This window comes from Quercus lobata, chromosome 1 (genome assembly GCF_001633185.2).
Source record: "Quercus lobata isolate SW786 chromosome 1, ValleyOak3.0 Primary Assembly, whole genome shotgun sequence".
In the NCBI taxonomy this organism is placed as follows: Eukaryota; Viridiplantae; Streptophyta; class Magnoliopsida; order Fagales; family Fagaceae; genus Quercus; species Quercus lobata.
In genome coordinates this window covers 11339333-11365503 of record NC_044904.1, presented here as the reverse complement: position 1 = coordinate 11365503, position 26171 = coordinate 11339333, and the positions used below count along the sequence as shown (strand labels likewise).

The window sequence follows — 26171 nt, the reverse complement described above, 5'->3', positions numbered from 1 at the left end:
GTATACTCATGTCCAAGCTGAGGCCCATGACCATAGCTTTCCTGAGGGTGTCGGAAGGCCTACAAAAAGACCAAAATACCCCTTTACTGCTCTTCAGGCCCACTTCAGTCACTATTTAGAATTGAATTGAAAATAGCTGAACATTGTGGGGGCAGTAAAGTAATAAAGAACTAATTTCTTTGTTGTCGTCTTATCCTAATGTCATCATCTTCTTATATATGGACTATCGACCTTGTCTTTCATCGTTGCTTGGTTCTGACACGTATAAATTTCTCTCTCTCAGAAATTTTGTAAGATATTTATTCTTTCTTTCTGAACTTACAGGTATCAAAAAAGGAATGTTTGAATACCTTAAAAATACAAAACCAAAAAAATAAAAACCTTTGGTTGGCTAACAATGGCAACAGCCATGCTATCCCTTTCTCTTACTCTACCCTCTGCTTCTTTCTTCAATAAGGGGCAGCTCAGAATCCGAAATTTTGCTTCAATTCCACCCTCCAAATCCAATTTCAAGCGCTTCAGAGTCAGAGCTCTTAAAGAAAAAACTGAGGAAATTAAAACCCCTTCTTCATCTTCAGGTTCAGCTGAAGAAATTACAAAGAAGTATGGCCTTGAAGCTGGTCTCTGGAAGGTACCCATTTCTTCTCTTCTCCATATATGTCTTTTCGTTTTTGCTTGTTTCTACTTTGTGGAGCTCTAAAAATTCCCATTTTCATTCAATACTGGGCTTATATATGGCTACTCTACTCATATTCTCCATTGTAAATGGTAGAGTAGCACTCCTAAGTCCTAATACTAACATGCTGACTTGGGCCCTTGTGCGTTTATTTTCAGAGTTTACATGTTTATATATGTGTGTGTGTGTAAAAAATTTGATGGAAAAAGGTCCTCTACCAACCATTGGCACATCTGTCCCAGAAAAGATCACAAAAAAAAGTTTGATAATCTTGGGATATTTGAAGCCAGGGAAACTCGTCTATAATCTATATGAATCGTTTCTGTTTTTGATAATGCAAATCAAAGATGGCCTATATATAGGAAGATAAGACACAAATTTAGAAATGAAATAGTAGGGGTGAATTCTTTTGTTGACAGTCTATTTGCTTATTTTACTGAAACTTGGTTAAACTATATTAGTATCTAGAAAAATTGAAAAAGTGAAACTTTAAAAACTTGTAACATAAGCAAATAAATTTAGAAGAAAAAAGTTTTTGCCAAACCGACAGTGTCTTTAAAAATGTGGTGATGTCTGCAGATATTCAGCTCTAAAGAGGAAGAAAAGGAAGGTGATGAGAAAACAAAATCAAAGGGTGATCAAGCCAAAGAACTGCTAACAAAGTATGGAGGAGCCTACTTGGCCACCTCCATTGTTCTCTCTTTGATTTCTTTCGCACTCTGCTATTCACTAATCAACGCTGGCGTTGATGTCCAATCCTTGCTACAAAAGGTAAGTGCAGAATATATAGACTTCCACGAACTGCAAAATGACTTTACACGAAATATGGTTTTTGAATGTATTATACTTTCAGGTGGGGATCTCAGTTGATGCGACCGGGGAGAAAGTTGGTACCTTTGCCTTGGCATATGCCGCACACAAGGCCGCATCTCCAATAAGATTTCCTCCGACAGTTGCTCTGACTCCCATTGTTGCTAGGTGGATAGGAAAGAAAGTTGAAAAACAGAATTAGCCTCTTTTGGTGCTTCCCAGCTCACAAGCTATGTTTCACATGTAACTTACTGTAGCGAAGATTATAATGCAAATGAATTTTCACTAGTTTAAGTCCATTGCTGTTGAATAAGTTGTATGAATTTTTCTCTTCCTCCTTAACAACCAAAGAGAGAGTCCAGCTCAGAACCTCATGATGAGATTATCCTTACTAATAACTCTTAATTGTTTTACTTGCCACTCCAATTCCAAAACAAAGCAAATCCCGAAAATTACCAAAGGTTTGAAACACGAGTTTATAACTTTAGAAAACAATTATGTGAAACAACCAATAGCCAATTTGTGGCATCTTAAGGTTCACATGAACAAATTATCCCAAAAAATAAAAATTATCACATGAACAAGCTTACAAAGTACAATACCGAAGGCAGTAAACTGACCGTTATTATATGTTGGCACCACCAGAGCACACGACTCTCAGAGGTTAGATCTTCATGGGATGCTACTCTTCAAAAATTTTACATGAAATGGCCGACTCTTGAAAATCAAATTCAGTCGCATTTATTATCATTTGCAAAAATCCCCTTTTAAATTTTTTGGCAGTCCTAATAAGCAGGTAATGACTATTGACTCATGCTCAAAATGCCTCCGAATATGAGCAGTTGAGGAATCATTATTCATAAACATGCCAAGTTCCATTACGAGGACAACAAGTAATATGTTATGCATAGAGAGCAATAAAAATCTTATCAGTCCCGCTCCAGCCCCCAAATGTTTCTTTCACTTCCAGATGTTCACTGCCACAGCCCACTGATGAAAAACTCCATGCACAAATCAGGCAGCATAATAGCATATATTATGGCCATTTCATTACCAAAAATGATTAGAAGTCATCATATACTTAAAAATGAAAGTAGCAAACCGGATGATTGATCCCTTTTTTCCTTTATTCTTCTTGACTTCTAATCATATGAAATACATCTCTTCATTACTTGCCAAGTCAACCTAGAGGTCAAGCTAGTCAATACAGTAAAGCCAAGAATTGTAATAATATACAAGGGTGTACCCAACAAGTAATGGTACCATCTTTTCTCTTCTTTTTTTTATTAACTACAAAATGACAGATCAAATATGTTACTTAACTGTACAATGAACCTGCTACCTCCATCTTCCATCCAATAGTTCCTTGCACTTTTTCTGGGAACCTCCTGCAGGCATCTCCTGGGGACCTTCATTCCAACCTCCAGGGTTTTAAACAAATGAGAATGGTTGGACATCATAGGTTCTCATCACATTAAAGTCCTTGTATCCACAATTTGATTCATCAACATACACTTTCCAAGGTCTCAACTTCTGGTAGAGTTAGCAGGAGGCCCTTCAGTTGCATTCGATGGTGGAGTCTGGGGCTGTGGTATGCCAATATTAGCCATGGCATAATCTTCATGAAGTGTACTCAAGTCGTTCCATTCTACCCCCGCTATCGTCAAGAATCAAGGAATTCAGTACTTACTGTCAAGATATTAAGACAGGGCAAATGACAAAAATAAAAAACAAAAACAAAAAAGGGGAGGGGTGAGCATCTGGTTGGGAGGATACGTTCTGTTCTCCACATATCTGTGATGCTAACATCAGCATCTGATAAAAGCCAGTAATCTGCATCACTCTGAAAAAAAAATATATTGTAAATATTCCTTTCTTTATCGGAGATAAAAACAAACTCAACATGACTTGAACAACAATTTGGTAGTGGAATCTGATTTTTGTGAATTATGAAGTTATTATTATAACATATTTCAGCAAGCAGAATCAACCAAAAAGAAGGCACTTAGTAATCAGAAACCAATCCATTCTTCAGTAATTTAATGTCATCTTATTCTAAATAGGTATTTGAGAAATCAGAACTTGTTGCTTCTGCTCAATCATTTTTTGGAGGTCCAGAGAACCAATAAAAAATGTTTATCGCAGATGGTATCTTCCAAAAAGCTATTATACCAATAGAAATCAAGAACCAGACTTACATCAACATCTGACGGAACAATCTTCATAATTCCACTCACAAAGTCCTGAGAGGCATTAAGATCTGAGCAGAGTGTCTCAGCATCTTGTCCCTGCATTTCAATCTCCTTTCCTCTGCTCTCCTCAGTGACCACTGCCGTTGATGAGTTCTCATTAAGCCCTGAACTAGGCAGGAAGTCTGAAGGTGCCTCAATCTCCTCAAATTTCTCTTCAAATTGACTAGAATGATGGATGGTAAGAAATGGAGAGAGAGTGTCAGATTATATGAATTCTCAAATATTTAATTATCACTACTTCCACTAGGATTGGGAGTGCAAGGAAGACAGTAATGACTAAAGAAAATGCAACGGCCTTGTAACCAAGTATAAGGAACAATACCTGACAAGGTAAACATCTATAGGACCCATTGTGCTTCTTAGGACTACCCTGTACCTCCTTTGGGGATAGTCAACAGCCTGGTACAAATTAGAAAAAAGTTGCATTGAGAATTTTGCAAGTAAAAACACAAAATGAACTTCTTGTGTCAATCTTCTCTGCTCTTCAATTACCTCATCAGGATCCGGGACTTCCAGAGTGGTGCCATGAGGAGCTTTAATTGCAATTAATGTTTCATTCTGGTAGAAGCAATTACTATATATATTTAGATAACAGCTTATTTTAGGAAAACACAAGGTGACCAAACAACAAGAATATACAATAACATTAGTAAAAAACATACCTGGAAGCAGGGTAAGCCCTTGATGTCTTCTTCAGTGACAAAAAGCCACCTAACACAGCGCAAAGGTTAGATAAGCATGACAGTTAAAATGATTGCCAATTAGGGACCCAAAAAAGTGAAATTACATCACAAAAGTGAATGGATTTTTGGTGGAGGTAAAGGAGAAAAAAATTACTTTTGATTGTTCTCATTTTCACTCAGGTCCCTCAATTGTTCTTGCATTTCTCTGCAATAGATGAGAAGCCTCAGCACACCAATGGAAGCAAAAAAAATAATAGTAATATGTTATTAATAAAATAAAACAGATCATAATTAAGAAAGCATAGCTACATAACCTTATTTGATCATCTAATCTGTGCTCTTGAATGGAAAGGTTTTCAACTTCTGCCTACAGATTAAAAGAAAGATAATAAGGCCTTTTTAAATATAAGTAAAGATATCTTCACCTTCAAAAATATGCAATCATTAGTTCATTATTTATGCACATGGTAGACAAACTGTATTTGATCATCATCTCAATGTTATTTACATGGTGATGCAGAGATACTAAACTCAAGTCAAAAGCCTTATTCAACACTGAAGGCCAACTTCACCTTTCCACTCATTTTCAGGATTCATACTAAAGTTGCCACAAGGACAATATTCTGGAAAGAATGTGGATTGAACTGGTGCATGCAAACACCATGGCCAATGATTTTTTTTTTTTTTTCAATGGGTTATGGCACTAGGTGTGGCGTGCCAATTCCAAATGATTGGCATACAAGGCATTTTTTAGTTTATATTTATATAGATCACAGTAGCTTCACTACATCAAATCAACCAAGAAGAGTTGGAAATTCATACTCTCAAAAGAAACAATAAAATCAAATAAAAAACAAGAAGATTAAGAACCCTCATGCACACATATACTCTTCAAAGAGTCATGCAGAGCCTGAGCAACTGTAATGCTTGCAAGGCAAGAAACAATTTCTCTATTTTGCATACCTGTAAACTGGAATAGTTTTCATCAACCTCTCCTGGCCTTGAGACATCAAGTCCCCTAATCAAACAATCAATCAAATTGAGTAACTCTTCATGTGCAGTAGAGAATACACTCTCAAAATTTAAAATAACAAATATAAAATTTTAAAAAGTTGGGAAATTCTCCATACTTCCACTGAATTCTGTTTTTGAGCTTCTTCTCTATGAGACCAATTCCTTCCAGGACATTTGTTATATCATATATCCTCCTCTTTTGAACCTGTAGCAGAAATCTTCCACTAATAGAACTTTACAACAATTGATGTGTTGAACCAGAGAGAAAAATAGTCACCTCTAAAGTTTCCGCAGCCTTATTTAGATCAAGAATACCATCTTCAGCATGTTTGATCAAATTGATGAACTTCTTTGTCAAGAGACCTGAATGAGAATCATAGGACTTTGTTGTCACTCTTAAACATGCACTTGCTCTGTTCCACAAACAGAGCCTATAACAATGTTAACCATGCTTAGTTTAAAAATAATATAAAATAAAATATAACATAATCAACAAAGGAATAAGTAGATATTCTGTTACCAAGAGAGCTATCATAACGACAAGGACCAGCTGGAGTGAGATTATTGCCAGAAGGAGAACCTGCCAAATTTTACAGAAAGTTATTCAGTGAATGTATCTAATGCTCTCTGCTAGGACCAATGGAGACAGAAAGAAACAGAATAGTTTATGCTAATTGAGAGAATTCTTACTAGCACCTTCTGGTCTTACTTAACATGCGATGTGCAGAAATATAAATATGGGAAGCACGCTCAATAAGTTTTAGTACTCACCAACATTTGAAACTGGAGTTTGAGGTCCAGACTTATTGCACTTCGTAAGCCTTGATGTTTTGTTTGCCTTTCCCCCTTTTACTGATACAGGTGTCTGTAGGGAACTATTAATTACTTCAGTGAATCCTGGAACAGTTGTTCTATCACTAGAGTCAGCTTCATAATCTGCTGTCTCACTCTTCCGCTTTAATTGCTGATAAAAAACCATTTGGTTTTTCCAAAACACAATTAGAAACATGGGCAAATATATTTCATCACAATTCAATTGAAAGCAAGAATTCTACGCTCCATTCAAGATAAAAGAATGCTCATAAAACATACATGCTGGGTGGCAAAAATCAACAAATTCACAACCAGCCTAATTTTCAAGAGATTGGACTATACAAGTAGAAAGAAATTAGCCATTTCTTAACCTATCAAATGAGGAGATTCACTAAAAACATCATTTAAAAGGGTAAGATATCTCAAAAATGAAACCCAAAACAAAAGTAGCAACAATGAAGATAGCCATGTTTGTCAACAGAAAGATCATTGCGTTGTAAGAATCTCATCATTCTAGATTATAAACATACATTAAAGATTAAAAATGTATTAAACTTCTAAGATTGCTCAATGGAAAACTCCTTAAATATCTTAATTTTCTAACTAGCAAACTCATAGTAAAATAATTATGTTGATAAGTAACTTATATAATAAAATAATGGAAACAAGGAAATGGGATAAACATTGCATGATTAGTTAACAGACACAAGTATAGTGTTTACACATAGAATGACCTCTAATACTTCATGCAGAAAAGGGAACCCAACCAACCAAGCATCTTGAACTCTGTAAAAATAAATGTCATTCAACAATCAACTCTCACACTTATCAGACAACACACTGGAATTATAGTGGGACCTCTTATTTGCTCATTCCAAACCCAAGAACTCCAGTGAGAATGAGAATCAACGCAATAGATTCTACCCTATGACATATAGCCCATTAGACCACAACCAAAACTGTAATACATCAGATTCCATAAGCGTCAATCCTTCAGGGCCTCAAACTGCATGATACATCCACCTAAGGTGTGGGGAAAGAACATTTCAAGTGAGGCAAGAAGCAACAGCATTTTGCATGCTAAATGCAAGAGTCAGGTGTGAGGAAAAAAACATGATATTAACCTCGCATAATTAGTTTATAGGCCAAAAACACAGATATGCCCTAAGAATAAACACTAAGGGTTTGCTTGGAATGAGCTCCAAGCAGAAAAACTCAGGAATCACCACCAAGCAGAAAAACTAAAGAATCAGCACCAAGTAGAAAAACTTAGAAATCAGAACCCAACAATTGAAAATTTCCAACATAAAATTGTATTACTCAAAATTATGCCTTCTATGTTTATTAGAGCCTTTTAAATAGGCTTTCAAGGAATACATCAATAAGTTTTTTTTTAATAAAGAGGGTAATAAAAGATTACATTGATGTCCTTTAGAAGATGTAAGATATATTTCTGTAATTTATTTGGTTGAGATCATTTTTACAATAAAATATGAGTTGCAATAAGATTGGGTCTTGAATGGGCTTTTAAATAATAGGGGTATTCTTTCTCAAAAAAAAAATTAAAAAAATAATAGGGGTATTGATATTGAGGGAACTTTGGAGGTGTGTGGCCCACATACTTGAATTTGTAAGACCCAATAAAAAGCCCTTTTATGTGAGAACTCTGGCTGTAATTTTATCAACAGGCACCCATCTCTAAAATAAAGTATAAGATGTTTAAAGGATGATTCTCATGTATTGCAGGATGATTTCTCTAGGGGTGACAGAAAATTCTTCTTTCCTCTAATCAATGCTTTGCACTAACTTACAAACCCATCTCAGACACAACAATGTTGCAGACAAAAACTTCTTTGTTTGGCCTAGCTTTTGGTGTCACAACTAACAAACCTATTACATTGAATTTGATTGGTATATGTCAATCAAACAAGTCTCAAAATTGGAAGCACCCATTACATCCATTTCCAGCACAACCAATGATATGTTTTCTAAACATTAAAATGGCTACAATGACAATCACACAATAATCAGCATTTAGCATCAGTACTTTGAATTTGTAAAAGTATCAATGTAAAATGATACAGTAGAAGATCTTTCAGTCCCTTCCAGAACCATGTAATTAACTCACATTATAGATTTGGACATCGAGAGGGACACCCCAAACATTTGTATCATCAATACAGATGTTCAAAGACCTACACCCATAGCAACCATGGTACAAGGATAAAAATTTTATGGCTACATAAAGATGTAAATCTAAAATATTTGTCAATGGGAAGGTATTCTAGCAAATGTGTTCAGCATTCAGACATTTCAAACTCCGTGCAATTAAAATTTTTATACTAAACTCAATGTGTCTACTCGTTAAAATTACTTTTGCAAATGGATATTCAATCTAATTTTATCAGCCATGATGCAAGGATGTGCATTGTGTGGCTACATTGAGAAGCCAAAGATACCTCTCTCAAAAGAAATTATAAGAAAAAAAAAAGTTGATAAATTTGGGTCAAGCCCAAGTACACTGGAAGTACACAGAAAGACACCCTAAAAGAGAGAACAAAATACAAATGAAATCAAACAAGATGCAAGCTGTCCAACACTCCAACAAGACTAAAAGATCTGAATCTAAAGCAGGCGAGGGCAAAGTAGCATGTTCCCACTCGAATTGAGTTCCCACAAGCTGGGACTTAAGTTGGATTACCAGCACTCTTTGACTTACACATACTAAATCAATCCCTAATAATGATTCCCCTTTTAATTCAAATTATCTGATGTTAAAATTTTACCCTTCACTATAGTCCACATATAAGAAAGCAACATAAGGAGATGCTCTAACACGCCATAGTCCATAGCTGAAATTCAACCAAAAACCTCAACTCATTGCTACCCCAACAAGCACCAAAGAAGACTATAATTTGAATGAGAAACTTGTTAGTAAAAAATAAAGCAGGCAGTCATGCATAAATAGCAACACAAACAGATCAGTAAATAAGTGTTAGTCAAAATAAATCCATTCTCTCATGCAAGACTCAAACATCTTCGAGACACAAAGAGCATTTGGCAACTAATGCGTCATTGATCACAATCAGAATCATAGTTTCATGTTGTACAAGTAACAAGAAAGTTTAAGAAACACAACAATGATGAATGATGAAATACACATGGTCAACCACACAATTAAACAAATGCCCACCTAAAAAGACTCCATTTTTACTAATTCACCTAGTCCTTGAACTCTTAAAATAACACAAAAACTATCACCTCAAGCTGAAATTCATAAATGTAAAGAACAAAAGCCCATACTAGTAAGTCAAAGTACCAATTTTTGTTCCACAAATTCGACAATTCCCAACACCAATAACTAACTCCGAATTTTCAAATCACTAATTTCAACAAATCAGAACCTCAATAACTCATCTCATTCACAAAACAACCAGATCCTAACATAATTCTCTTCTCCATTCACAAACTACTAAAAAATACACTACAAATTTTTTTATATAAAAATTCCATCTTTTTAATACAACCGGGAAAAACTCACGAGAGGCTTAACGACGATGGCCTCGGCCTCAACATCGTGATCGGCAGCACCACCGCGGCGAGGATCAGAGAAGCGGTGATAGTCAGCTGGAGCAGCGAACGGCGGCTTCAAAGACGAGAACGGAAGCTGCCTCCTCAGCGGCTGCTGCATGATCTGACCCATCTGTGGCTGCGACGACCGGTTCGGAGCTTGCAGACCCGACATCGAGAGCCCGGTTCAAGATCGATGGAGCCGAGTCAGGGCTATGGGGTTTGAGGGTTTTGTAAGAAAGAGGAAAAAAGAGCAATTAGCTCGTGAGTTGTGGAGAGTTGGAGGGAATTGAGAGGGAAAGCGAAAATGAAAGGAATTGGAGGGAAAGGAGAGGAAGAGTGGGTAGGGATCTGAGAGAGAAGGTGTTTGGAATGAAAGAAAATAAAAAAGCGGGAGAGAGAAAAGAGAGCAGAAAACGAGGGAAACAAAGGACAGAAACAAGGAGGGAATTTAGTTCGGATATAGATGTGGAGGGAAGCACTTATAAAAATTTCACGCATTATAATACTATTTTTGTTTTTTTCCTTTCTTTTTTTTTTATTTTTATTACCGCATATTTCCTTATTTAATTCAATATTAAAGAAAGGCAAAAAAAAAAACCATTTCATGTCTATGTCTTAACCGCTTCGGTGGGGCAATGTGGTCGTTTCCTATTTTGATTTTGGGCACCCCTACTTCTATAGGCAATAATTATGCCAAAAATAATTATTTAAACGGTTGAATTTGTTGTATTTTTATACTCTTTTCTGCTTATAAATATCACCAACGATAAATATCACCTACGAAATTTGATAAGTATAATCATGCTAAAAATAATTATTTAAACGGTTGAATTTATTGTATTTTTGTACTCTTTTGATGCATATATTTTATTAAGAATAGAAACGGAATTCATTGATTCAATCATGATTTTTTAAGATATTAATTAAAAAAAAACTATTAAATGATATAATATTAACATTTAATTAGATTGGGTGTAACTTGATTGGTATAATTTATATTAAATTGTTAGTAAAGCCAACCATCAAATATTAATTTTGAATTAAATCAAGATTATTAATTCAATTTTATATATCAAACTTTTTTATTAAGATATAAAAAATAAAAAATAAAAAAAACTAATTGATCGTGCAACGTATGAAATTGTTTAATACTAATATATTTTTATGTTTTGTTTTAGAGAATATATGTTTAAGTTGATAAATTAAAATAACTTGTATTCAGATACCAAACTAGCCTACAACAATAATCAAAATAAGATATTTTATAAAATAATCGTTAGTTTCTTCCAATATCCTAACAGGAGTACTCATTCAACACTTCTTTGCAAAGTCATTAATTTAATAATTGTGTTTTTTTTTTAACAATTCTAGTCTCTATAAAATTGGTTTCTTTATACTAATACTGATATGATCATCATGCCAAAATCATGAAATATTAACATTGATATTGGCATTTTAAATGTATTTCATGCAAAATATGGCCACATAGTTATGAAGTTTTTTGATATGTGTAGAGTACCTTAAATATAAAATAAAAAATTTTGAACAATAGTATATTCTAAATAGTGTCATTTCTATTAAATATCTCAATTCAACTACAAATAGATTATTTTCAAACCTTTCTTGAATTCACGGTCTGCAAAAATAGGACCTAGTCTACGCCAACTTAACAGATTTTAGAGCTAGACACAAATGTAAAATGTATTATTAATATAATTCAACATTTTTATATAATTTAATACATTGATTGGACTATTTTCATATATTGATAAAAGCATATTTTTAAACTCTTAATTCGAAAGTATTGAAACAATCGGTATTATAATAAATATCATATTTTAGATGTTTAATGTCTCTCTTGGCAATGTTGAACTTCAATTATTGAATAATGAATTTCAGTAATGAATTTGTTAAAAAAAAAAACTATTATTCTAACTTTAATTTTGATAGAGAAAAAAAGGAAGAGTAAAATATGTGGGGGATTGAAAATTTGTACAATCTAAAACTACTGTAAATAAAATAAAATGTAATAATAAAATGATGAATATTTGAAAAGAGTATAATATTTTACAAATAATTTCAATTTGTCAAAATTTTGGGCTTAATTAAAAATTTTACATTGCAAGACAGATAAATAAAGCATTTTATAGGCCAATTGAAGATGTCTTTTTTTATTATTATTGTTTATTCTAAGTAAGAGAATTACTTTTTGACTACAAATTATTTATAGTTATACTATAACTATAAGACGAATAGAATTAATATATTATATGTTAGGGGTCTCTCTTTTTTTTATATATATATGGCCTTAGATTCTTATGAAGAGCAATTGGTAATTTGATCTAATCATAAAAGACAATCATTATGAAGCAAACGTCATCCGTTCAAATCATATCATGTTTATAAAAAAAAAATGAAAAAAAAAAAAATCTAAGTTTCATTAACTTATGAAATTGTTTAATAGTAATATAAATTTAAGTTGATAAATTAAAATAGCTTGTATTAAACTTTTTTTTTTTTTTTGAGCAACCAGCTTGTATTAAACTTATGTGTGTATATATATGTATTTTTTTTTAATAGACATTATATGATTTGAATTAATGGTGTCCACTTCATAATAATTGTTCTTTATCATTGGATTAAAATACCAATTGATTTTGGTGTAAAAGAATTTCAAATCCAAATCATTTATTTAACAACTATAAAGTTTACTAAATAAACTCATTGGAATCAAAATCTAAGATTTAGTTTTTTTTTTTTTTAAAAAAGAGAAAAAAAAAAAAAAGTCATGCCTGACCAAGCTAAAAATGACTAAAGACTAAAGAATATCAATCGCTGGCTTTGGCATTAGAAAAAATACTAGTTTAGCCAAGTGATTAGGGTGCAGATAGGTATGAGTGCGAGTTATTTGAGCTCTCGAGGAGATGTGGAGAATAATAAGCACTTGGTTGACGACAAAAATAAAATTAGGTCCATCAAAAAAAAAAATAATAATAATAATAAAAATTAGGTGGATGTGATTCCAACTTCGTTCGAATCGGCGATGCCCGCCTATTGTTAAGGAAAATTAAGTGGCGAGTATTTGGCGCGTAATTGGAAATAGCAATGGACAAATGTACCGTCCCACCAACCAGAAAGCACTAGCCAGTAGTCAGCACTCAGCACTTTCCAACCTCACTACTAGGCGCCACTTTATTAGGGCGCCGTTGCATTTATCTCTCGTGGGCTGGACTTTCCTGCGGTCTGTATCCTGATTCCTGACCACGAATATGGGCTTCTACACACTTGTGAAACATATATATTGATTTAGAAAATGAATAAAATTATATAGAAAAATATTTGTTTTTTTAAAGTGAAGCTAAAAACTGAAAGTTGATGCCTTTTTAAAGTTGATTTTTAAAGCTAACTTTAATCCTGATCTGTTTTTGTTCAAAGTTTTGTTTATTTTTTGTGCTATTATATATTGGTTATAATATAAAGGGTCATGTTAACCGGTGTTCTTAGAACAGTTGTTAATAAACTATTTTAGAAAAGTTTTAACATTATTTTTATTGAAAATATAACAAATTTCAAAACAATTAACTATTTTTTTTTCCATTAAATTTTTTTTAAAATATTTACTAAACTAATGTTCTTAGAGTATTGATTAACTTTTCTTAACATAAAAGCAATGCTTCTCTGTGTGTATTTCATATCCCATGGTTGCTTTTATTCTGTCATTTTTATTCTCACTAACCTATTTTTAATTCATTGTATTGCATATGGCTACTAAGTAGACTAAGCAATTCATAATCTAAACATGCATTGTTGCTTTCCCCTGAACTCGAGGGAGTAACAAGCAATACTCCTTTGAATAGGTGGAACAACAATCGTAATAAATTTATGCTAAGACTTCGATGTTAGAACTTAGAAGTGTGGATCTGATACAAAGTTCATTCCTGTTTCTTTTATTGGTTTGGGACGCTTGCCCATCACTTAACCATTTAAAATATTAATTTTGAAAATATAATCATAAAGAAAAGAATGAAAGGTTTAAAGTAATAAAAGTTCAAGCTTATTCATTTTATTTTATTTGGTTCATTTTTTTTGTCGAGTAAGCATGAACATGTTTACTAGCTACTTGATAAATTTATTATTTTTCTATATATAGTAAAATCATAACTTAAATGTTTTACTCCTTCACAAATCTTTGGTTTTTTATTATGAATTGACTATTTATATTATCAATAAATTACAAATAATAATTTAATATTGTTTGAAACTATTTATAAACTTGTACAATTCAAATTCAAATCTATATAAATATATTTTTGGATAAGTATACGTATAAAAATATAATATTATATACAGTTAAGTTGAGCCCTCGCGAACTTGTTCACGAATAGATTATTATTTTTAAACTTGACTCACTCGATAATCAAGCCTAAACTTGAGCTTAACTTTGACTTGCTTGCTAAATAAACAAATATAAACAAGTTTTTTCCCAAATAAAGCTCAAGTTGTTCATAAACAACTTGATTCATTTTCAAGTATATCATTGCACAAAACACACTACAAAAATGCAACTAAACTTTTTTCCTCCTTTTTATGCATATTATTTTGTTTTTAATTTGATCATGAAAATTGCACTGACCTAGAGTGATTTGGAATTTTGAGTGACATTAACAATGGGTTTGGATGAATAAATTGTTTTAAATCTACAAAAAATTATAAAATGTGGAACTAATTACTTCCCATTATTTAAAATCCTATAAAATATAACACAACCGCTAATGATGCACTCGTGCTCAATATGATTGATGATGATTTGATACTTCTTGTTATCGTAGGAGTGTGTACAATCTCATTATGGAGATGTTAGACTCGATGACACTAGAGAATAAGACAATTTTCCTTGGGAAGGACAATAGATGGCGACTAAAGATGGCAAAGGTGAACCTAGCATGGGCCATGGCAATGTAAATGTGAAATCGCTGTAGATTGTTTGATTATGAGTTTGGAAAGTTGGGAGAGGATGGAGATGATTTGCAAGCTGAGTTGGATTGAAACATATCTGCTATGGTGGTTTGATAAGCTTAAGTTATTGGAGATTGGGTGGAGCATGAGACTAGATCCATTTTACTGATTTTGTTTCTGTTTTTGAAGATTGGGGAAGTTTTGGAAATAGTTCAATATGTAAAATTTGTAAAAGTATTTTAAGCTCTCAACTCATGTCTAAATTTCTTTATTGACCAAATAGATAATTTTAATTGATACAAATTTAAATTCTATTATGCACCAAACTTAGCTAAAATTCTCTATTCAAAACACACCATAAAGTGTTGACTACTCAATCCTAGTGTGGATATTTCAACTTGAGTGATAGTTTAAGTTCCTGTATGATAGGGGTACAATGGCTAGAGTTATAGTCTCCAGGAATGAATTTATTATATATATACACTTAATTTAGCTTAGAGTAAAATTTTTATTTTATATATATATATATATATATAAAAAGATATTTGCAATCCATTCCTAATTTTTGTGATATTTTGTCTATTGGATTTTGTTAAACATGCAAGATTACTTAGATAAGTGGCCATAACATTGCTCTTACTTTAACATTTTAAAAGATATATGATTGCCCTTTTAAGGGTTAGGTTTTTTTTTTTTTTTTTTTATAGAGACTATATCATTGTTTCTGGACATCTTTTTTTGGGTAATCAGCCTATTTTATTTAACGAGCCAAGTCTTGAAAATTTTAACTTTAATCAAGAAGAAGATAGAATATTTATTAATAAAAAAAATAAAAAACTTTGTAGCCTCCATTAAAAAGTGACATTTCATGAGTACAGGCTATCCATGTGCCCATTATCAAAAAAGAAAAAGAAAAAAAAGGCTATCCATGTGCCTAATCTAAGATTCTAATTTCTAAGTACATCCTCCCTCTCTCTCTCTCTTACCCACAAACAATTTATGGTCTGTGCCAGTCGCACCAATAATAAATGAAGAAGAAAATTATAGGTGCTTTTTTTTTTCTTCTTTTTCAATAATGCTACGGATGCAATTTATTTTTTTTTATTATAATAAATTTTACAATTGCTGTAAAAAACGTCTCTAGTTTCTTCTTTTTTATTTTTAAATAAGATCTTTTAAATTTTGTAACATAATTTCATTATAAAACTCTTAATTTTTTACAATTTATTGAAAATTTAGTTGTTTGAAATTTAATGTGTCATTGTATTATAGGAGTATCTAATGATTTTTTTTCCAAATATTAATTAGCATCATTTTACTATCTATTTAAGTTATTGATAGTTTATGAGAATCTAATATACTCATTTAATGATGAATGATAATGATTAAAAAAAAGAAAATGTTAAAATTAAACTACTACAAATTTTACAATATAACTTGATAAATTGAGTAATGCTACTATGTTTAACACATTTTCATGATAAATTCACAACAAATCATAAATAGCAAGATCTTACTAGTAGTTGAAAAAATGATATTAATGTTAGACGTATATTATAACCGGTAACAATTTGTCACTTAGAATTTAATATGAAATTGTTGTAAAAATTTATTAAGATCAATTGAAAAAGTGATGTTAAATAGTTAAAGCATTGAAGCTCAAATTAAATTCCCTGAGAAATTTTTTTTAAAAAAGTTTAGCTTGAAATTCACTCTAAATTGTTAAAAAACACCCTTTACTTATGAGGAACATAAATAAAAATGAATTAAACCTTACAAGTTACAACTGCTTGTGCTTGTTGTCAACTTACTTGGAACTTGGAAAAGTGAAAGTTGTAGCTTGTATAACTATCAGAAACCTTAAAATGTCTAAGCACTCGGGCCCTCCCCTTGTCAACATTGATTGACCCTATCTATATTGCACATGAAATCCAGATCTAGATTTAGACACATGCATTGCGAATTGTAAAGGGACAGTTGAATCACTTAAAAACCTCACAGCTACAAATTTATCACTCTAACCTAACCACTCACACTCCATAGGTGTAACTAATAACTCTACGTAGTACGTACCATTCCATTATAATCCCCAAACAAACAGCTTTAGAATTTCTCTCTCAAAAGCCAAAAAGCACATACCCAAAACAGTCATGGCTGCTTCTTCTTCTTCTTGTTCTCTGCTCTGCTTCCTCTCTCTACTCTCTCTCTTAACCTTAATCTCCTCCACCACCATACCAATCTCACATTTCCACAAATACCCACTTCCCCTTCCCTACCAAAACCTCAACTACTTAGCCTCATCTTCCTTAACCAGAGCCCACCACCTCAAAAATCCACAACCTACCACAACCACAACAACCCCAATCTTCTCCCACAGCTATGGAGCCTATTCCATCTCTCTCAGCTTCGGCAATCCTTCTCAAACCCTCCCTTTCCTTCTTGACACTGGCAGCGACTTTACTTGGTTCCCTTGCACCCACCACTACCGCTGCGACAACTGCTCCTTCTCTAGCTCCACCACAAACCCACACCGATCTCCAATACTACCATTCATTCCCAAGCTCTCCTCCTCCTCTAAGATCCTAGGCTGTCTAAACCCCAAATGCTCTTGGATTCACCGCTCTAATACTCAATGCAATGATTGCAAACAAAGCTCCAATAACTGCACTCAGATCTGCCCTCCATATCTCATCCTCTACGGTTCAGGCTCCACAGGCGGCATTGCTCTCTCCGAAACCCTCAACCTTCCTAACAATACCGTACATGACTTCCTTGTCGGTTGCTCTGTTTTCTCTTCTTTCCAACCCGCCGGTATTGTGGGATTTGGACGTGGCTTATTATCGTTGCCAAGCCAATTGGGCCTTAGTAAATTCTCTTTCTGCTTTCTCTCCCACCATTTGGACGAAACCACGGCAAACAGCTCGCTAGTTCTCGACAAAAGCTCCAAAAAGAGTCAGGGATTGAACTTAAGCTACACTGACTTTGTCAAGAATCCTAAACTCGCTGACAAACCTGCCTTCTCTGTTTACTACTACGTGGCTCTCCGTCATATCAGCGTCGGAGGGCAGCGCGTCAAGGTTCCCTACAGGTTGATAATTGATAGATACTAAATTGTTAAATTAACTCAGGATCATTGTAACCATTAAAAACAGCAAATTTAATTATTTAACCATTATTCTTTTGATATAGGTATTTATCACCGCAACTTGATGGAAGCGGTGGGACCATCGTGGACTCCGGGACCACCTTCACGTTCATGTCACGTGAAGTGTTCGAGCTGGTAGCGGCGGAGTTTAGAAGGCAGGTGAAGAAGCAAGTGAGGGCGGTGGGAGTGGAAGCAATGACGGGGTTAAGGCCATGTTTCAACGTGTCAAAGGAGATGAAAACGGTGTCGTTTCCAGAGCTGAGGTTTCACTTCAAGGGAGGGGCGGAGATGGCATTGCCGTTGGAGAATATATTTGCAATGGCGTGGGAAGATGAGAAGCGAAGTGGCGGAGTGGTGTGCTTGACGGTGGTGACGGATGGGGTTGCCGGCGAGAGAGAGTTGGTGGGTGGTCCATCCATAATATTGGGGAACTTTCAGATGCAGAATTTTCACGTGGAGTTTGATTTGAGGAATGACAGGTTTGGGTTTCGACGCCAACAGTCATGCAACTGATCCTTCAGTACTCCTCAGTGGCTAATCCATGCATGAAGTAGTAGTATAATAGTATTAAGTACTATTAAGTTTCAGATTAATTTATTTTTAAGCTTTGATTGTAAAATGAAAATAAGATGGCCGGATATAATAAGTAATTACTAATTAGAGGGTTTTTTTTTTTTAATTATTTTGCATTACTCTATATATATAATTTGGTAATACGAATACCTCTAGATCCAGTAGATTTTTAGAATTACCAGGAACTCAGTCTTCTTCATCCCAATACTGAGCACTAGTAGCATAGGTGTGTTAAAGTTAAACGTTAAATTTTTAACTTTTAGTGAGAGAAGAAAACAACATTTGAGCCTGAATTTATTTAGGGAAAAAGATGAAAAAAGAAATAATTAAGTAAAGAAAAAATAAAATACTTCCTCCGTCTCAATTTTTTTGTCTTATTTCAAAAATCTAACTTTGTAAGAAAACATTATTTATTGTCTTGTCTACTATATAAAAATGTACATAAGTTTCCAAAACTACCTTTAAATAAATTTATCGAAAATGGTTTTGAAAATAAAGTAAGGACATAATAGAAATATTAGTAAATTAATGGTTTTTAATTTTATAAACATTATAATATTTTGAAACATTCCAAAATAAAATAGAGAATAAACAAATTGCGACGAAGGGAATAAAAACAATACCTTGAAATGTGAAAGAATTGTGTTGTTCATATTTAGAATTGAAGTAAAGTACATTTTGCGACCTTAATGGTGAGGGTGTTTTCATTTTGGCCTCTTAGGTTTAAAATTTTTTATTTTTACATTTCATGTAATCAAACGAAAATTTTGAAAAGAAAATGAACAAATTGAAAAGAACATCAAATTTCAAAGTTAAAAAATGTACTTTAAACCCGTATAATTTAATTGAAAATTTTGGTCATTCAGCCTACACTTTTTAAATAAAGGATAATTTATAATAGGATCCGGTTAATGTGTGCCCTTAGGACACACATTAAAATATTTATTTTTAGAAACATTTTTTCGAAAATTGTAAAAATTGTCAATATTTTTTCAATTCTCAAGAAAAATTTTTCAAAAAAAAAATTATTGTGTGTCCTTAGAACACACGTTAGCAAAATCCTTTATAATATAGGTATGTATAATTATAAAGAAATTCAGCAAAAAATAAAATAATTATAAAGAAAGGCAAAAGTGGCGGTGGCGGTGGCGGCGAGTAAAGGCTGATAATGAAGTATACTTTATAATGGTTTAGATGAAGTGACAATTGAGGTGCTCAAATTGTCCCCAACGTGATTCAATTTGTCTAAAAAAATAGGAAGAAAAGTCCGCTACTAGTACATTAAAACAACGGTTGTTTCTTATTTAAAGAATGGGTCACTGTGGCATTAATTGATGTTGGAAAAAGTTTGACTCCGGACGTTGTGGTCCAAGTTAGACCATCATTAATTATAAAGCGATGTAAGAGCATTCTCATGGGTTTTACATAATCAGACGAAAATGCTCTCTCACACACTGGTGTGTTCCAACCACACACATAAAAAGAAAAGAAAAAAGGGGGACATTTATTAGATATTTTGCTGTACGAGTGAAATTCAAATTAGATACAATAAGATATGAATCATATGAAATGCTGTTTAAAAGCTCATACCATCAGAAAACCTTCTTATAAGTTAAGGTCTATCTCAACCCCATTCAACAACATCCTAAACAACCAGTACTTACTATCCAACTATAGCTAGCATTGGTCATGTTTTTAGATTCTCAACTAAGTAGATAATCACCTACTTGAATAAATGGGCCAGATCAGGATCATCCAAGTTTACATCCAACCATCCATTCAAGCGCATGTATTCCATATAATGTTCTGGTGGCTTCACAGCAGAAGGGTTTTTTGGAGTAAAGCCATGAATTCTCTCAACGTCCCGAGCAAGCCATCTAACATATGCATGATCCAAAGGAGGCACAACTTTCAATAGTATCTCTTCCCTTTCTTGTTGCTTCACAGGTTTATTTCCCATACTAAGGCCTACCCTGAAAGATGAATAAATTAAATCAATCGACAAGAGGCATATTGTATACATCAACACAACAAAACAAGAATTGAACCTAGCTAACAATTCTTGTTAACAACTGTTTATGAGGGAGCCACCAGCATTGCATATTCATTACAACAATCCACACTATCCTCACAGACCAATGAATGAATGTAGCAACTTGTGCGGTTACATCTGATTACCCCATTAAAAACCAGTACCTTGACAAGATTCTTGGAGTTACAACTAAAAATTTTGGTTGAGAATCATGCAGTAGAGAGAGAGAGTGTGTATAGAATTGACAAGAGAGGATCCAGGACAAAGCTAAGGGTTTGAGGCAGCAGTACAGAGACAAGAAATGAGTTATGGCATTCCAAACTACTGAAATCCTTTGACTTTCTATTGGTCACTTTTCCTTGCAATGAAGTAAATTCAGTCATTGTCACCCAAGATTTCAATTCTTAGGCATTGGAAATCTATGAAAGCAAAAAAATCTACAAAGTAAATTCTTTTTATTATTTGTAAGTTACAGTAGCACCCAATGGGTTTTGATCAACCCACAACTTCACCCTCCACCTTTTCTTATAGGTAATCAAAGATTTATTTCATAAAAAGGACATCATGTTCACGATGGTGAACACTCAGAACTTAAAACAAATACAAGTAACTCAAGAAGAGATATGAATAGAAAGAAGAAATTCAGAAATGGAAATACATTGTGTAAAATCCATTCTACCCCACTGAAATAAGGTCCCAACTAATATAAGCCTCAAAAGATCTACTAATATCACAATATCTTCAAAAGTACAATTATTACGCTAACGTGAAATTAACCACGTCAAACAAGCTGAAACCATATTCCAAATATTAGAGAAATTCACCCTCCACCTACATTGGCTACATAGTGGAAATCGCTTTCCAGGCCTACAAAATTCATAGAGGGTTGCATCAAAGTTTCAATTCCAAGAGATTTACTTTGATCATTTGTTGGATGTGAAGAAAGCAAATGAGATATAAGGCATTGACAAAATTACAGAACAACTCCTGTTAATGGCCAGCAATTGGCAACATGAGGCAAAATAACTAAGTTAATTCCAATCATCCAGCCTAAACTATAAAGGATATTTGCAATGTGCACCTTAAACTTTAAAATTTTTGTAATCAACACCCTAATTCAATATTACTTTGCAATGTCCACCCAACGTCTAACTTAGTGTCAAAATTAACAATTTCATGAGAGTAATTACAATGTACACCATAAACTATGAGAGCATTTGTAAAGCTCATCGTTAATTTGGACTCTAATCTGGAGGGTGGGTGGATATCACAAAATATTCTCAAATTTGAGTATTGATTGCAAAATTTTGAAGTTTAGGGTGCACTACTTCTATAGTTTAGAGTGGATAGATACAAATAAAAGAACTAAAAATATCACATTGACCATTTGATAACCTCAACAATATAAACAGTGTATGGCATGCATCTTAGCATTGTGTAGTCTGAAACAGGAAATTGTTGAGTTGTTGGCATACGGTACAATCTAAGCTACGAGTTCAGTGTCCCTTGGCCAACAAAACAGATCAAAGAAAATCATTCATGTGTAATGCATAAATGTTAACAATTTCTTGTTTTGATAAATGCATAAATGTTAACAATCCATCACGCTTTTCCATTTTAATTTTTTATAAAAGAAAAAAATAATTGAATTTCATAACTAGTAATGGTCGCCAAGTATTGAGGGATACCTATCATGAAAAGGCAAAGAATTTCCTATTCAAATTTAATTTTCAGCAAGACTCACCCTCATCATTTCATCAATAGGGGCTACTATTTATAAGAGTGACAATTTAAGATAATTTGCTTTTGAATTAGGATTTCAATACTCCCTTTTGAAGGGCTTGAGTGAAAATTTAGGATACATTATGTCATTATATGGACAACTTTTTAACTTATGATGAAGTTTAATTCTTCACCTTTTTTTTTTTCTTTTTTTATTAAATTTTCCATAGGACAACAAAGATAACAAACAGTTTTAAGCCCTAATTGTTTATTGTTATTAAGGATTAGAATTGTTTAAGTTGTTTAATTTATTACATTAACTAAATAAAATTTTTGGTTTGTGATAATGATTTCACTGCTTTTTGGTTCGTCGTCTCAGAGGAAGAGGAAGAAGAAAGTGAAATAAGCAAGTGCGGGTAGGTGTTGAACCTTACTACTAGTACTAGAACTGCAGAAGATTATCAAAAATACTAGAACTGCAGAAGAAGCAGCAGCCAACAAAGCCACCCCTAGGGCTAGGGGTGGCAAATGGGCAAAGTTTGGAGGGGTCATAAATGGTTCCAGTCTTCTCAAACAGGACTACAGTTACAATTTGAAAACAAGATATGAAACAAAAAAAAAAAAAAATCTAGGGTGAGCACAGAAAATCTAAGCTTTGCATAGCACTAAGAAACAATATAGTTAGGTTAGATGTGGCACATCTTTACCTTTTTAAGTTGCATAGGCAGAATAGAAAGTGATGCATACTACTTGATTCATCACAAGCAAGTTAGAGTTTTGTAATATTGCTAACACTTTCATCAGTTCAAGTTCAAAAGTTCTTTCTAATCAGTTCTCAAAAAAAGTTCAAAAGTTCAACACGAAATGGCATTATTAGCAAATTAGCAATTCAGAACAAAAAAGCATGAACCTTTATTAACAAACACTAAAATCCAACTACCAAAACAAATTCTGTAGTGAAACCAAACACACAAATATACAACAAAAAACAACATAGCCATCAAAATTAACAAAAAGAGTCTATAGAAGTGGATTGAGTGAAAGTCAAGTACAATTCCAATCATAACCCATAAATCAAATCATTACCACAAATAAAAATTATGGTTTACACCAACTATAAGAATTCAAGTAAATTGGAATGCAGATGAATAACCAATCCACACTATAAAACCAATACCTTATATATGTATAGTTAATACAAGCCAACATCACTGTCTCAACACAACAGCACCACGGATTCAATTCAAACAAAAATAGAGACAAAAACCCATATACAATTTCAATCAGAGAACTCATCTAGATCGAAAGCCCACACCAAATTTAGAAAAGTTAAGGTGGAGGGCGAGGCTGTGGGGTTAAAACCCACCGGGTTCATGTGTAATAATAATAAAAAAATTAAAAATAAAAAATTTAATATGAAAATAGAGCCAATACCTGGAAATATGCTGACAATCAATGTCAATCGTAGAGAGAGAGAGGGGGGGGTTGAGACAGTCTAGAGTAGACACTGAAAAATCAGATAATCGAATAGATTTGAGAGAGAGAGTACCATAGGGACACAGTTGGATAAGGTAATTTGCTTTATGGATATCCAATAGCATAGAGGACTCGTAAATTTTGCACATTAGCTCCAAAAATCACTCATATCCATGTGTAAATTTGGATTGTTGTTATGCTAATTGTGAAATACATGGTTCGTATCCATCAAAAAAAAAAAATACATGGTTCGTAACAAAGAGAGATGATTTAAAAGAATAATAAAAAATTGATAAAAAATATTTTTTAATGAAATGTGTAGTGTAAAAAAGATAATATAATGTGTGTGTTTTTGAAAAGTAATCGGGCAAAATAGAAAAAAAAAAAAAAATTCTTATGCTGAAATAAGTATAAATTTTTGTACCAGCTAATACAAATACTCTAACTAAATGAATAATTATTTTTTATTCGTTAATTATTATTGTTGCATACGGTAAATTATAAATGGTTTATATATGTGGGGCCCAACAATTCGTGGGTCAATCCCATTTATTCATTGGGGCCCAAGGCCCGAGCCGAGAAGGGTTATAGCCCAGGATCGTTAAAACAAGAACAAAATGGCCTTGGGACACAGCCGAGGACGACTCAGTCCTCGACATGTCCGAGGTCCCATAAGAAGAAAGGGCAAAAATGGTACAGAAACAACTTGGGAAAAATCTAAAATATCTGCGCCAATAGAAAAGGGTATGCTGGAAAGAATAACGACCAGGGAAAGTTGTCTTTACTACCATTCAATACTCTGCACCTGACAGAGCCATACTTTCCAACTTTTACAACCACCCCCAACCACTCTGGGTATGGGTTGATGGAACAAGTATCAGTCTTGGAATGTCGATCCTACACGTGGATGAAGGATAAAAAAATACAGGCTAGTATAAAAGGAAAATGGAACAATCAAGAGAGGGGGCTGGGAAAAATGGCTAAAAACCAGAGCCTCCCAGCCCGCCTCCTGGAAAAAGACTCCTAGGGCGAAAATGACTTAATTATGTATGAACATCACGAAAGACTCATCGCCTGGTGACTAAGGCCTAGCCTTTCAAACCCACGCTCTACAAATGATATTGTTTGGGCCTTTTTACGTGCGAACCCAACACTGTTGTGGTTCGATACGAATCGCGTCCTTACAATTGGCGCCGTCTGTGGGAAAGGCTTGTGTGTTGGTATAGGCAGTAGGTCAAGAGATTTCCTTTGTCATTTCTAACAGCTGGTTATAGTGTTTTAGAGTAAAGTCCCACTAGGGGCTACGTTTCTTCACAAGGGGCTTTTTATAGCATCAATAGCAGGGATGGTTCCAGGGGCTTGGCCGAGGAGCTAGTCCCTTTAAACCAAGGTCCCACGCCATAGCCGAGGGGATAATTACCCCAACTACTTATCAAAACTGAGTCCCCAACTACTTAGATGAGAAGACTGAGTTTTGGACAGAACCAAGGTATTGTATGGTCCTCGGACTCAAACCTATGGGGAAACCAACTACTTGGATGAGAAAACTGAGTTTTGGACAGAACCAAGGTATTGTATGGTCTTCGGACTCAAACCTATGGGGAAACCAATTACTTGGATGAGAAAACTAAGTTTTGGACAGAACCAAGGTATTGTATGGTCCTCGGACTCAAGCCTATGGGGAAACCAACTACTTTGATGAGAAAACTGAGTTTTGGACAGAACCAAGGTATTGTATGGTCCTCGGACTCAAACCTATGGGGAAACCAACTACTTGGATGAGAAAACTGAGTTTTGGACATAACCAAGGTATTGTATGGTCCTCGGACTCAAACCTATGGGGAAACCAACTACTTGGATGGGAAAACTGAGTTTTGGACAGAACCAAGGTATTGTATGGTCCTCGGACTCAAACCTATGGGGAAACCAACTACTTGGATGAGAAAACTGAGTTTCGTAAGGTCGGCTACTCAATAAAAATTCTAAGTTACTCAGTCCTCGGCTCAAATACTATAAAATGTTAAAGCTATTAAAAGTGTTAGGAAGATAGTGAAATGCCCCACTATTCAGTAACCTAGAGAGGCTGTTCATTTTGCGGGTGATATGTCTTCGGATGGTTACTTTCTACACCATATCGAGCATTCAGTTGTCATCTCGGCTATTTTTGGGGTAAGTGTTATTTTCGCAGGTCGGCGTTGTCTTGCCAAACAACTCTATTAAAGTTATGATAATATCTTTCCCTTAGCAAATATTTTGACCCTAAGTGTCATTAATTCAATGCTATATTATTGTGCCGAACAGCACTTGCAAGTTCATAATAGCGTCTTTCTCTTTGATAAGGGATTACGGCCCCAAGTATTGTACTCGAAGGTCGACGGTATTGTGCCAGACCAACTCAGTAAGCTTATCATAATGTCGTTTCTTTTTCTGCCTAATAGGAGTTTCA

General features: G+C 33.8%; 4 protein-coding genes across 6 annotated transcripts; 2 read left to right on the top strand and 2 right to left on the bottom strand.

The window, feature by feature from the left end:
• Positions 1-247: 247 nt before the first annotated feature.
• Positions 248-1877, top strand: LOC115977763. The gene is made up of 3 exons (XM_031099809.1): positions 248-631; positions 1256-1447; positions 1530-1877. Exons 1-3 carry the CDS (start codon positions 398-400, stop codon positions 1686-1688), a joined length of 585 nt encoding a protein of 194 aa, XP_030955669.1. The 5' UTR covers positions 248-397; the 3' UTR covers positions 1689-1877.
• A 697-nt stretch (positions 1878-2574) lies between these two features.
• LOC115978737 (transcription factor E2FB) lies at positions 2575-10249 on the bottom strand. 2 transcript variants are annotated; one of them, XR_004088853.1, is made up of 15 exons: positions 9790-10249; positions 6207-6399; positions 5956-6015; positions 5713-5798; positions 5552-5640; positions 5385-5439; positions 4736-4788; positions 4576-4626; positions 4401-4449; positions 4231-4296; positions 4061-4137; positions 3685-3901; positions 3263-3329; positions 2810-3143; positions 2575-2671 (listed from the first exon to the last, which is right to left on the bottom strand). XR_004088853.1 is itself a non-coding variant. In XM_031100598.1 (14 exons), exons 1-14 carry the CDS (start codon positions 9991-9993, stop codon positions 3013-3015), a joined length of 1398 nt encoding a protein of 465 aa, XP_030956458.1. In that variant the 5' UTR covers positions 9994-10249; the 3' UTR covers positions 2575-3012. The 2 variants fall into 2 exon arrangements, 1 of the variants encoding a protein (XP_030956458.1); XM_031100598.1 differs by having other exon boundaries at positions 2575-3143.
• A 6596-nt stretch (positions 10250-16845) lies between these two features.
• Positions 16846-18579, top strand: LOC115977681 (probable aspartyl protease At4g16563). Its single transcript, XM_031099732.1, has 2 exons — positions 16846-17865; positions 17967-18579. The coding sequence occupies exons 1-2, from the start codon at positions 16928-16930 to the stop codon at positions 18433-18435; spliced, it is 1407 nt and encodes a 468-aa protein (XP_030955592.1). The 5' UTR covers positions 16846-16927; the 3' UTR covers positions 18436-18579.
• A 1395-nt stretch (positions 18580-19974) lies between these two features.
• Positions 19975-23918, bottom strand: LOC115978728. Of its 2 annotated transcripts, none has more exons than XM_031100589.1 (2): positions 23799-23918; positions 19975-20468 (listed from the first exon to the last, which is right to left on the bottom strand). In XM_031100589.1, the coding sequence occupies exon 2, from the start codon at positions 20453-20455 to the stop codon at positions 20219-20221; it is 237 nt and encodes a 78-aa protein (XP_030956449.1). In that variant the 5' UTR covers positions 20456-20468; positions 23799-23918; the 3' UTR covers positions 19975-20218. The 2 variants fall into 2 exon arrangements, with proteins under 2 accessions (XP_030956449.1, XP_030956439.1); XM_031100579.1 differs by lacking the exon at positions 23799-23918 and adding an exon at positions 23684-23786.
• Positions 23919-26171: the final 2253 nt, after the last annotated feature.